This window comes from Ambystoma mexicanum, chromosome 7q (genome assembly GCF_040938575.1).
Source record: "Ambystoma mexicanum isolate Mex_15411 chromosome 7q, UKY_AmexF1_1, whole genome shotgun sequence".
Taxonomy (NCBI): domain Eukaryota; kingdom Metazoa; phylum Chordata; class Amphibia; order Caudata; family Ambystomatidae; genus Ambystoma; species Ambystoma mexicanum.
The window spans coordinates 877,839,205-877,851,907 of NC_090941.1; the positions used below are offsets into that span (position 1 = coordinate 877,839,205).

General features: G+C 41.5%; 1 protein-coding gene across 1 annotated transcript in view; it reads right to left on the bottom strand.

Annotated features, from left to right (window-relative positions):
• Positions 1-12,703, bottom strand: part of LOC138528089 (uncharacterized) — an 840,778-nt gene that overhangs the window by 87,170 nt on the left and 740,905 nt on the right. The window contains exon 19 of the mRNA XM_069639536.1: positions 9,069-9,203. Coding sequence (XP_069495637.1) covers positions 9,069-9,203 — 135 coding nt within the window. The remainder of the gene's footprint in view (positions 1-9,068; positions 9,204-12,703) is intronic.

Consider the following 12,703-nt stretch of genomic DNA (forward strand, 5'->3'; position numbering starts at 1 on the left):
TATTTATATGCACAGATTAGACTTTGTTAGGCTAGTGATACCATCACAGTTAGTCAGAACGTTACTTATGAAAGAGGCTGAAGCATTGCAAAGAAGAGGTTTTGACCTCTTCCCGTTTAAATCTCACATATCTCAACCTGAGGGAAAAGGGAATGGGAGAAGCAATGGATATGTGAACAGGTTTGAAGGAAGGACTGAATCTTCCATGACCACCAGAGACGAAGCAGGGGAAAAACAGGACTGGAGATGGTTGACCATTTCCCTGCGCGATTCAATAAACTCCCTGAAACAGATGGGGAATCCACCCTAGCATATGAATTTAATCTGAAATTATTGTGTTGGAACTCAAGAGGGTGCTATCATCTCCTGAACAACGAGAAACTCATGAAGGATTTGTTGGAGTTTGATATTATTCTTCTCCAAGAAACATGGGCAACTGCTAAAGTGGGCTGGGAGGGGTATGTTCTCGATGAACTGTCTGTGGAAAAAGGATTAAGAGGCCGCCCAAAGGGTGGCCTCATCACAGCAGTAAAAGAAAAGCTATGTTTGGGGAAAATGGGCAGCTGGCATAATACGCAGTCCTTTTTGCTAACCACCTTTATGGTAAAAAAGGGGACTGAGGTACTACCATTTTTGATAGTGAATGTCTATTAGAATGCAGATGTGCTTTCTGATTCAACTCTGGAAACTGAATTGTGTGATTTGGGTACGGCTATTGATAGTTGGTGAAATGACAATCTGGGGGGTCAAATTATAATTGCTGGTGACTTCAATGCAGACTGTTTGGTGGATATGGTGTTTGGGGATGATTTGTATATGAGCAAGATTAGCTAAAATACCCTGGGCGGTAATTTGAAGATTAGGGGTTCCCTAGGGCTTCATTTTGGAGATCTGTGGGGATTGGAACTGATCCATAATGAACACTCTACTTGGAGGGCAAGGGTTGTGAATCCATAATTGATTACATCTTTCAACAAAATTCTGTAGTAATTGGTAAGATTTGAAGTCAAAGAGGTTACAGAAAGTGACCACTGTATGTTGATCTTAGAGATGGAGGCAATGTACAATTTCAGAAAAGAAAGGTGTACCAGGAGGGTCTCAGTATAAACCCAAAGGGAACAGAATCAAATGGTCATTTAAGAAGACAGAAAGGTTTTGTAATAACATGGTACGTGAGTAGGATGGATCGCCATTGAACATGCGTATGGAAATGTTTTTCAGTGAACAATTTTGGGATGACCATATATAAACAATTACAAAGGTTGGAGAGTCCATCATTGAATCAAAGTCTCTCATAAAATACATATTCACTGCTTTGACCATGAAATTTACAAACAGAAGTTGAGTATGTGCAAAGAGTTGCACAGAATATGCAAAAAGGGCGAGGATTCACTTGTTACTATGGTTGAATTAAGAAAAAAGTAAACAAGCATATAAAAATTGCATAATAGGTCATCGCAGTAAAATTAATCAATTGGATGGGGAGAAAATGCTGTTGGCACTTAGAGGGCCAACGTCGTCAAATTTTTGGCAACTCATTAATGGCTTAGAAAACACTCAGGAGACTTTGACTAATCCAATTCCGGAGGAGTCATGAGTGGGCCATTTCTTGAATATCTATAAAGAGAGGGAGCAAGGTCTTTCCCGACTAGGGGGGACTAATTCTGCCTGTGCAGTGAATTGTACGGTTGAGGTAGTACATGATTTAATAATGAAATCCAACAACTCGGGAGCACCAGGCCCGAACAATCTTTCAAATAAAATCTTGAAGTCTACCCCCCTGTACTGGGCAAAAATACTGTGCATTCTGTTCACTGATGTACTTTTGTCAAAAACAATGCCCCATTCTTGGAGGGTCTCAATAGTACTTCCGATCTATAAAAAATGGTCGAGATTGTCGCCGTCTAGTTACAGACCCATAGTCATTGCTGATTCCAACTCTAAGATTTTTGCATCTATGGTGCTGGTTGACATTCAAAACTGTATCATGCACAAACAGATTTTAAATTTTAAACAAATTGGGTTTAAAAAACTTTGTGGGACTGATTGCGGGGGTTTGATTTTGAAACGTATTCAAAGTAAAGCATTGGTAAAAGGTGCAGGTTCAACTTTTGTGGCAGCAATGGACCTCAGCATGGCCTTCGACTTGGTCAATAGGGCCATTGTGTGGAACAAGCTGAAAACCCTGAGAATGCCTAATCACCTTCTTGATATTGTAATTGCATTTTATACTGATACGCGGTTGGTGATAAGACTTGATTCTGACGGTACTTTGTCATCAGAGATTGAAACCAAAAATGGCCTTCCACAAGGTTGCATGTTTGGTCCTACCATTTTCAATGAATATGTCTGTGATGCAGAAGAATCATTTTTCAATAAAGGTCTGGTAGCTCCTAAAATTGCTAATACTCCAATTCTCTGGATTGCATATGCAGATGATTTTCTGTTGTTAGACAATACTAAAGTGGGTCTGCAACGCCTCATTATTGAGTTTGAAAAATGTATATTCCAATTAAACCTAAGAATCAATGCATCCAAAACAGTTGTGATTTGTATGGGGAGTGTTAATAAGAGACAGGACTCTTACTCTTGGGTTTGTGGTGGTAAACATATCAAAGCCCAAAAGGCATTCAAATATTTGGGATACTTTTTCTCAGGTTCAGATTCTGCACCAGTATGCAAAATTCAATTGAAGGCGAAGACGGAAATTGCTCTGAGACAGATGAGAGTAATAGAGAAGAAATTTGGGAAGTTTTCGTTGAAACCCGTTAGAGAGTTTTACAATAAGAAGGTGGTACCAAGGACGTTGTATGATCTAGAATGTTCTGCGTTGGATCATATGGAATACTTACAAACTTTGGAGGGTACTATATGGAGAGGCGTCTTGTTTTTGCTGCCTAGATGTGTGCCAATGGAGGTTCTCCGTTACAAATTAGGTCTTGATTTGATTTGCTTTGATTTGATTTATTTATTTATAGAGCACTTTATACCAAGGCGCTGTACAATGGAACAACAAAATACAAAATAACAACAGCACCTAACAATGGGAGCAAAATTTACATCTTGAAACATTCAACAAAACAGTGCAAAGAGCAATTAACTGAGGGGGGTGGAAAGGGGAGAGGGAAGAGGTGGGGGGGAGTAAGAGATGGACAGGGCGAGGGAAACTTGTAGGGGAAGATAGAGGAGTAGGAGAGGGGAGAGAGGAATCAGATGAAGGAAAAACGGGGGGGGCAGGAGGTCTTCAATCTTTGAGTTCAATGGTAAATGGAAAGAGACTACTGTTATGGAGAAAATGCACTCTTGCGGATGATAACAATTTATATGATCTAGAAAGTTGTGATCATCTATGTCCTTTTATGAATAAACTAAACACTGAGGTGGTTGTAACCCAAACCAAACAAACTTAAGAACATGTTATGGCAGATGGTTTGGTCAAGGACTCTCACTAAAGTGTCTAAAACAAAATTATACAATCAGGGCTACTCATTTTGGAAATTTTTGCTGGATATGGAAAAATATTTGTGCAAATATCCATCTAGGATGATAAGAAATGTGTTCATGAGATTCAGAATGAATGTTTTAAATACCAATCGAATTCTTAACATTAGAAATAAACTTGAAGATATGAAATGGTGTAGATTCTGTAGAAAGCGGGATGTGGAAGAATCACTGTATCAGATCTTGTTAATATGTCCTGCATTGATGAGAGAGAGATCCAATTATTTTGCGGATTGTATTTCTGGAAAGGTTTATATGGATTTTGAAATGATTTGGTACAAAATGCGGCATAAATATTCACCTGTCTTCGTTATAAGAGTTGTGTCCTTCTTGAAAAATATTTGTGAACTGAGTTGAAATGTGATCATTGGTGATCAAAAAAGTATTGTGATATGTTTTTCTTTTAAGTATACGAGATGCTTTTAGACTGTTTTGATATGGTTTTGTAAGTGATACATTTTATTGTGGATTTATATTGTGAAACTGATATTGTTTGTAAAGGTTTATAATAAACCATAAATAAAATGTAAAATAATAATAATAATAATTATTATTATTATTATTATTATTTAAGGAAGTTGAAACACTCAAAGGACATGTGTTCTCAATATATCTGGAGGGAATGTTGAGAACTTCAAGAAAGGTGTTGTCGTAGGTTTACATCAGCTGAGGCATGAAGTGATCTAAGCATGGTTCTACAAAAACATTGATGTCTTTTAGAGGGTGGTAAATATAGCTTAGTCAGCTTGACTTTAGGCAACTGAACATACAAAGGAGGGGAATGTTTGCTTCCAGCTCTGTTGGCAGTGCAGTCAAAATGTGTATCAGTGTTTTTCAGCCTCCTTTTCTATTTTCTCAATCTATGTGGATTGTGTAGTACTAATAAACTCATCACTGTTTGGAAAATCAGTCTGAACCTCATTTCCATTACAAAGAAGAGATTTAGGTTAGGTTACTGGGTCATGTCTGCAAGCACAATATGGTTGTCAGCAGGACATTTGCATTGATGTAGAATTTGTTAAACAGTGGATGTCTCAGTCGTTATGAGAGATGTTTACATTGATTCTTTTTACCAAGATGTTTTCGTTCTTTTACCAAGATTTTTTAGTGTTGTGATGTTCAATATAAAGACTATGGCAGTAATTTGTAACAACCTCATAATTGGACAAATACAGAAGGAAATCAGTCAAGTACATTTTGCAAATTGTACACGTAATACCAAGTACAAATACAGAGACATGGTGTATAGAAAATGGGCAATCTAATTTCCCTCAAACTACCTGCAAGATACAACAGGTAGATCCTAAGGACAGAGCACATGTGTCTTTATCTGCTGCTTTTAGGTCAGAGATTTTGATACATGTCTTCATGTTCTTTGACCCATATAAATTCTCGGAACTAGACCGCTAATGTATGTGAAGTGGATTGCATTCAGTGTAAGGCCACATGTTTCCATGCCACCAATAAAGAAATGGTGACATATTGGCATGTCAGTAACAATTTGATGTGTAAAGGGCCCAATAAGCATAACATAGGATTTGTTTTGAGCTTCTTTAATTAACGTGCAATTACATCATTTTTGTTTGTCTTTGTGGCTGAATATTGTAGTGAGGCGATATATTATTCTGGCTATAAGGAGACGAGTTGATGGCTTGTTGATGGCTCTTTGTGTTTTAACAGAACTCTGGCCGTATTTCTACCTCGATGCACCATATCAGCCGGGAAATTAGGTCATGCACAATATGCCCACCTAGGACACAAGATGATGCCATGTTCCATGGATTCAATAATCTGGTATAGCTGCCTGAACCCTCCACTACCCCTCCTCCCATGGTCAATACACTGGGTAATAGTGACAATATTACAGCAGCTAGTCATCTGAGTAATCTATCATGAAGTGCAATATCAATCACCAAATTATTATTATTATATCTGTGAGTCTTCCAGTGGATGGCTTTTTAACGTGACCTCTCAAAATATGTGATCTTGATAGTTGGCCTGAAATATTACACGTTGCTTATTAGATTTAACATTAAAACACTCTTAGAGAGCATTGCAGATGCAAGTTAAGATTAGACATTTGGGCCACAATTGAAAGTGTGGTGGAATTGAGCAGTAGTAGTAGCCAAAGGCTCATTGTACTAGAATGTTGGGATTCACCCAATGTAGAGGTGAATGGCTGATGGAATCTCTGCCACCACCCTGCCCTTCCTTTTTACTGGCCCTCCCATCAACCCAAAACTGTGCATCAGGTAGCACTGCTAGAATAGGAGGTTTGTCGAGCAAGCTGTAGTGTGGAGGTATCAATGCAAATTTCACTGCAAGATCTGAGTTGGCAGAAGCCCTCCTCTGTTGTCTGCTTGACAAGCCCAAGGAAGCCTTAGAGGTTCCCCCACCTGACCAATCGCTCAGGGTTACTTGTGTCTATGGTGAAGTGAGGTAGAGCTGTATTGTATTGTATTGTATTTAGGATAACAATGATATGATATGATAGTTTATTTATATAGCGCCTATACACAATGTGTTTCAAAGCACTTCAGGGCAAGGGAGGGAACAAGGGAAAATACAATGACGTTCGTACAGCCCATGAACAATAAGGATGTGAAATCAACTATCGTACTCAGCCTCATGACATTTCCGATAGTGCAAGTGCTAAGAGATAGATAATGAAGGGAGGGGGAGAGTGGGAAATGGAAACAGACAGGCGACTACCGTACTAGGCCTGACAACATTTCAGGTTCAGCCAGAGAAAAACAAAAGGTGAGGGAGAGGGGTGCAGAAAGGGAGGGGAGGAACAAAAAAAGCAACTATCTTACTAGGCCTGCACCATTTCAGACAGTGCTGAGGGCAGAGGGGGTTGGAACAAGTAAGTGGAGGGGGAAGGAGAAAGCTGAGATTGCTATCATACTAAGTCCAGGGACAATTCAGATAGAATAAGTGCACAGAAGAAAGTAAGAGGAGGAGGGGAGGAGATAGGAAAAGGGAAAAAGGGAGAGGACATAGAGTAAGCAGTCAAAAAGAGTGGAGAAGCAAGAGGGGAGAGCAAAAAAAAATGCAGAAGTAAGTATTAACACATAATTATGCAAACCAGGATACAAGAGGAAGATGGGAACAGCATGATTCAGGGCCACCATGATTACAAGATGCAAGGATGCAAAGGATGTCCAGCATGAGAGTTGAGAAAGGGTGACACACCGTGAAACAATGAAGTCCATAAAAGTCAAGTCCAGCATTGGCCACAAGATAGTGATGGTCAAACCAGAATGTATCAGGACAGACTCCTGCAGAAGTAGGCTGGAGGAGGGAGTGGTAGTAGTGTAGGAGAATCAAGCAAAGCAGGCAACACCTGTGTGCGAGAAGGGTGCGGGGCACAAGGGAACATCACAGTGGGACCTGAGGGGGTGGGGATGGCCTGTGGGGACAGAGGAAGTAAACACATGTTGGTGCATACCTACCTGCTGTCCGAGCAGGGGTTCGGACCCTGGGTCCTTCTGGTCCAAACAGGAATTGCCATTTTCTTCATCTGCCCTTCACTTCGGACACCCAGGCGAGAGACGCCCTTGATCTAAAAGTTAAGAGCAGGAAGGAAGAGGCAGGGCTAAGAAGGTGGGTTAGGCTTATGCCAGGTGATCTATATCGACTTGCACCTGCTCCCCATCTGCAAAGGAAAAGAGGCTGGAGGGCTCCTTAAGTAAGGAAAAGGAGCAGCAACCAGGAAGGCACCAGGTGGGAGGGGCTTACTAAGTGGGGAAAAATAGCAGCAACCTGGAAGGTGCCAGGTGGGCGGGGCTTAGGCCAGGTGACCTAGATCCACTTGCACCTGCTCCTCATCTGCAAAGGAAAAGAGGTTGGAGGGCTCCTTAAGTAGGGAAAAAGAGTGGCAACAAGGAAGACACCAGGTGTGCAGGACTTGCTAAGTGGGGAAAAAGAGCGGCAATCTGAAAGGTGCCAGATGGGCTGGGCTTAGGCCAGGTGACATAGTTCTACTTGCACCTGCTCCCCATCTGCAAAGGAAAAGAGGCTGGAGGGCTCCTTAAGTAGGGAAAAAGAGCAGCTACCATGAAGACACCAGGTGGGCAGGGCTTAGGCCAGGTGACCTAGATCCACTTGAACCTGCTCCCCCTCTGCAAAGGAAAAGAGGCTGGAGGGCTCCTTAAGTAGGGAAAAAGAGCAGGAACCAGGAAAGCACCAGGTGGCCGGGACTTGCTAAGTGAGGAAAAAGAGTGACAGCCTGGAATGTGTCAGGTGGGCGGGGCTTAGGCCAGGTGACCTAGATCCACTTGGACCTGCTCCCCATCTGCAAAGGAAAAGAGACTGGAGGGCTTCTTAAGTAGGGAAAAAGGGCAGCAACAAGGAAGGCACCAGGTGAGCAGAGTTTAGGCCAGGTGACCTAGATCCACTTGCACTTGCTCCCCAATTAAAAGAACACTGTTGTTGCTTTTTTCCTAGAGGCAGAGAAATAAAGAGTATTACAAACCTCTTCTGTGAGAGCATACCAGAAACAGGCATCATCCATGGAAAATTACCTACCCAAGTCTTTGGACCAACTGTAGTAAAAAACCTGAATGGTATGTGTGGCAACAGATCTTAAAGGCCTGGAGGACAGATGCAATTAAAACAATGTTTAAGATAAAATGGCACATATACATGAAGGGCTTTATGCACCAACATGAATTCATTAAACGTGATCTGCTCCTAATTTTTCACACAGCAAAAAATAGATTAAAAATGAGCAATGTTAGATTTGGTGGTCACCATTGAGTATTTTTTGCGTGATTCTGGAAGGTGGTGTCAAGGCCTTGCAACAGGTCGAGAAGGGGCTTCATATAGATATTGAAGAGAACAGGACAGATGCGGGAGCTTTGATGCACCCTACAATTCAATGTTTTTGCTTCCAATGTAAATTTGCTGACCTTGATGCAGAAAATTCTGTGATTAATACTCAAGCTGAGCCAGCTAGTAGCTTTCTCAAAAAGCCAAAGCCACCTCCCTTAAATGCTAATATAATGGTGAGTGATCAATGGTATTGGAAGCTGCTGATTGGTCTAAACGCATCAAAAGACCAGTGTGTCCTTGATCCATTATGTGCAGTAGAAAGTCTTCAATATCTGTTAGTGAAAGTTCCTTTCCTCGATCTGCGCGAAAGCCTGACTTGTTTTTTGGTGAACGTCTGCCATTATATTGAAGGCACTAGATGACAGACAGTTGCAAGAATGATGAGTTGGTAATCAGATGATAACTAGTAATGGTTTCTTCAGCAGAGTAGTGACCCAAGCCTGTATTAGTATACCCAGGATATTCCAGTCTGTAAAAGAGGTATTGCTAAATGTATGTATTATTAGACACAGATCAGTAGCACATTCCTTAATAACTAATGAAGTGCAAGGATAGCCGAGGCAATTATTTGGTTTTAGGTTCAATACAATCTTGCTGGTCTCCAAAATAGAGATAGGTTTAAACCCAAATGACTGCCCACCTAATAAGGTTTTTTGGTGGTCACATAAGATTTGTAGCGAGGTTGTCCGGTCATTTTTCAAAGATAAGGTAGATTACAAATAGGTACTTACTGTCGTTGACAATTTGGCAAAATATACATCATCCATGTTCTTCTTAAAGAATTCTTTTGATATCATTATGCACTCAGCCCCATCAGAAACGAGTGCCATGCTAAGTGTGTCATCAAAGACAGCATATGCTAACCCCTGAAAATAAAAATAAAAACATGATTGCAGGATAGAAATGACACCGAACTGCAAAGTTGTTTTTCAAAACAAAGACAATAATAACTAAAAGAAATGTGGTTGACAAATATGTTACCTTTCTATGCCATCAAAGTCTTGCTATCAATTATTTCAGGAATCCCTGTATGGTTTTGTTGTCTGGACAGATGCCTAATTTGTATATCAGCAATTAAAATACCAAATGCATCAATGTGTTTATAGATGGGCAATGTTAGAGCCCCATTTTACATCATTCGCCAGCTTAATAGTTGAGCTGCACTGATTTGTCACCTTAGTCTAAAGCTGTGTGCTGTCAATGGCATGGCGTGTAAATGTGGCATGGGTCCAGCTCAGTTCATCCGAATTTCATGCTGTTGTTGTTTTACTCCTACATTTATCCCAAGCCACTAAGCACCCAGTCATTTGGTGTTGACCACTCGTTTCATTTCAACAGCTCCTTAAAAAGATTACCCATCCCATAAGACTCTCCTAAGGTAGTTCTCACTGGCCTCCCTAGAACCCTGATGCCTTTGTCCCGATCATCACCACACAGAATAATTCACCCCTGAAAAGAAGCAATAGGTTTACATTGATTTGGACCTCATGGTTTGGATAAATAGGGACCTGGGCGAAAATGTACTTTGCCAAAGTTAAACTGAACTGTTGAACCTCTTAAGTGTCCAAACTCAAGTGTCTAGACCAGCACTCTTAAGCCTTCCTGTATAATGGATCTAGTATGGTGAGTTTTGAAGATCTGCAAAGAGCTGACAGCTCCCATTTGAAAGCACCATCCCTCCTGTCACATCCTAACAACGTGCAGACAACCCATCTTCCTAACTGAAAGATGTCAGAGCTCTCCAAACCAACATTACCATCCATTTTCACTACACCACTCACCCTGAAGATAACCCTGCTGGTAAAGCCACCTTAATGCAAGTAACATTTATGGATAATGTAAAAATAGTACAGAATAGTACAGAAATTAAGCAGTCATCAGAGCAGGTCTTCCCCTGCCCTGTATTTAACATCAAAGAGAACATTGCCCCACTAACCCATAACATTGCAGTACTGGTAAATAGCTACTTAAACATTGCTTTCAGCAAGGCCTAAATAAGACAACTCCCATTCCTAAAGAAGCCATGTGATAACCCCTAATCCCCAACCTCTTATTAAACCTAGTTAACATATTTGGGTAACATGCTATAGGAAAAGGCTACTCAGCTATTACTGAAACATAGGCCCTTATTACGAGTTTGTCGGTAGCCATGGAGCTACTCTCTCCATGGCTGCCACCAAACCGGGCTCATTTACCGGGTTCCTGCTATGAGGAATAACCGGGTCATTCCAACATTGAAGGACCCGGTAATTCCTCCTTGCAGGAACCATTCCCCATTCGAGCCCCCGTAGGGCTCAATGGGAATGGGGATGGAGGTAACAATGAGCAGATTACAACTGACCCGTTCTTACCTCCTTCTTCCCCTCACGGAACCCGGAAAGCACACCTGGTTTTACCAGGCGTGCGATCCGGGTCCCGCGATGCGAAGCTTGTAATTGGCCCTGACGGAATGAAGGGGGCCAGTCCCGTACTGGCCCCCTTCATTCCGTCAGCACCAGCCTCGTAATGAGGCCCATAGTGAGTATAACAGCATGCTACATGACCACCCATCTGGATTTAAACCTGCCAGATGTACATAATTAGAACTTGTTGATCATGACCGATTAACTCCTTCTGTGGCTTGATAATAAGAACTGTTCCATCCCTGTCCTCCTTCACTTGTCATCTGACTTTGATATAGTGAAGGATACAACCCTGATCCACAAATTTTAATAAAGTGTGAAGTGAAAAAATAAGCAAGTGTTATATGAACAAGGAGTAAACGAGTCAAGAATGGAAGACATCACTCCGTTAATACACCTGTGTAAACAGTTGCTGAAACACACACCTAAGCTTAAACAGTGCAGTGCGTAATGGGTAAAAGGGACTGCGGACAACATTTTTATGCTCAGGCCCCAAGGCGGATCACTAACCAACACAGTCCTACAGCACATGACGACATATTTACATACCATGTACACTGGCAAAAAGTTAGACAAGGGCCTGGCTAGTTTATAACTTTGGAAGATGTACCAGGAAGAAAGAGAGGAGGAGCTGCTGTTATATACTGAATATATGCAAAGAGGAAGGTGAAGAGCTGAAATGAAAAACAAAGCAAGTAAAGATGAAAGATTGTACCCACTGAGGGAACTTAAAGCAGCAACGGGATATAGCAACCCGTCATATGAGTCACCTAAGCAAAGTAGTGATGAAAGCCCAGAGAAGGACAGGGAAAGAAATATTACCTCCAAAGTCCCGAGGGACAAGGAGAGACGTGAAAAGTAAAAAGGTGATCAAGCGCAAACAAGCACATCTTTAGATACAGAAATAGAGGTAAACAGACAGAAAGGAGATGAGGATAGAACTGATGAGATGGCACTCACACAGAACAAATGGATGGGAGGGCAGATTTGATTGAAATTCAATGGTAAAGGCATTGAGGACATAGGACAAAGGGGAGAACGAGACGAACAAGGAAGAAAGGATAAGGAAAAAGGACTATTGACAGATGAAGGGGTGGAAAAAAGGATAGGAAGAAATGAGAGCAGTTATATCATGATGAACAGGTCAGAAAACAGGAAAAGGCAGAAGAACAAAGAAAACGTGACAATAAGCAGAGAACAGCTGATGATCAGGAAAGAATAGAACAAGGAAGAATAGAAGAAGAACAAAAGACATGAGAGAAGAGAATAAAAAGACAGAGATGAGGAAATACGAAGGGCAAATGAACAAAGATACAAGGAAAAAGAGGAAGACAGGCTTAGAGAGGAAGCATAGAGAACTTGATAATGACATAGAATGTAAGCGAAGACAGAGAACGCGTGATCTCGAGTATCTAGAAAGGGAGGTTAGAAAACCTGATCCAGTGGTAGAATAGGAAGATATAGAAGAATTATTTCCTGAGTACCATTCATGTCCTAGGCACGTCCTGATTAAATCTAGAAGATGACTTTGACACCAGAAGTATCGGATATATGATGAGATCAGACTAGAAAAGGGGCCCCAAGGAAAGGCAAAGGATGAGAGCCTTGAAAGCACTCAGATGTACGATACCGAGGAGGCTTCACGCAGCAGCAGACAGAGAGCTGTTAGATAGGCTGACTCTAAATAGAAATGCGGAAGATGAGACAAGCTGCACGAGTTGGGCACAGGCAATATCAGAGGAAGAAAGGGAAGCCTGTGAAAGAGACGAAAGAGACACAGAGTGAGGTCATGGGAGACGTCTCTCTATGGGTAAGAGAATAAGATGGTTGGATTCAACCGTGACCGCACCTAAAGTACCAGAGTCAGTGACACAGTCAGACTGGCTTGAAGGATTGCCACACAGTCAGAAGCCGTTTAAGGACATTGCCAGGCAGATGGCGATGTGGGAATATTACCCCTGCGG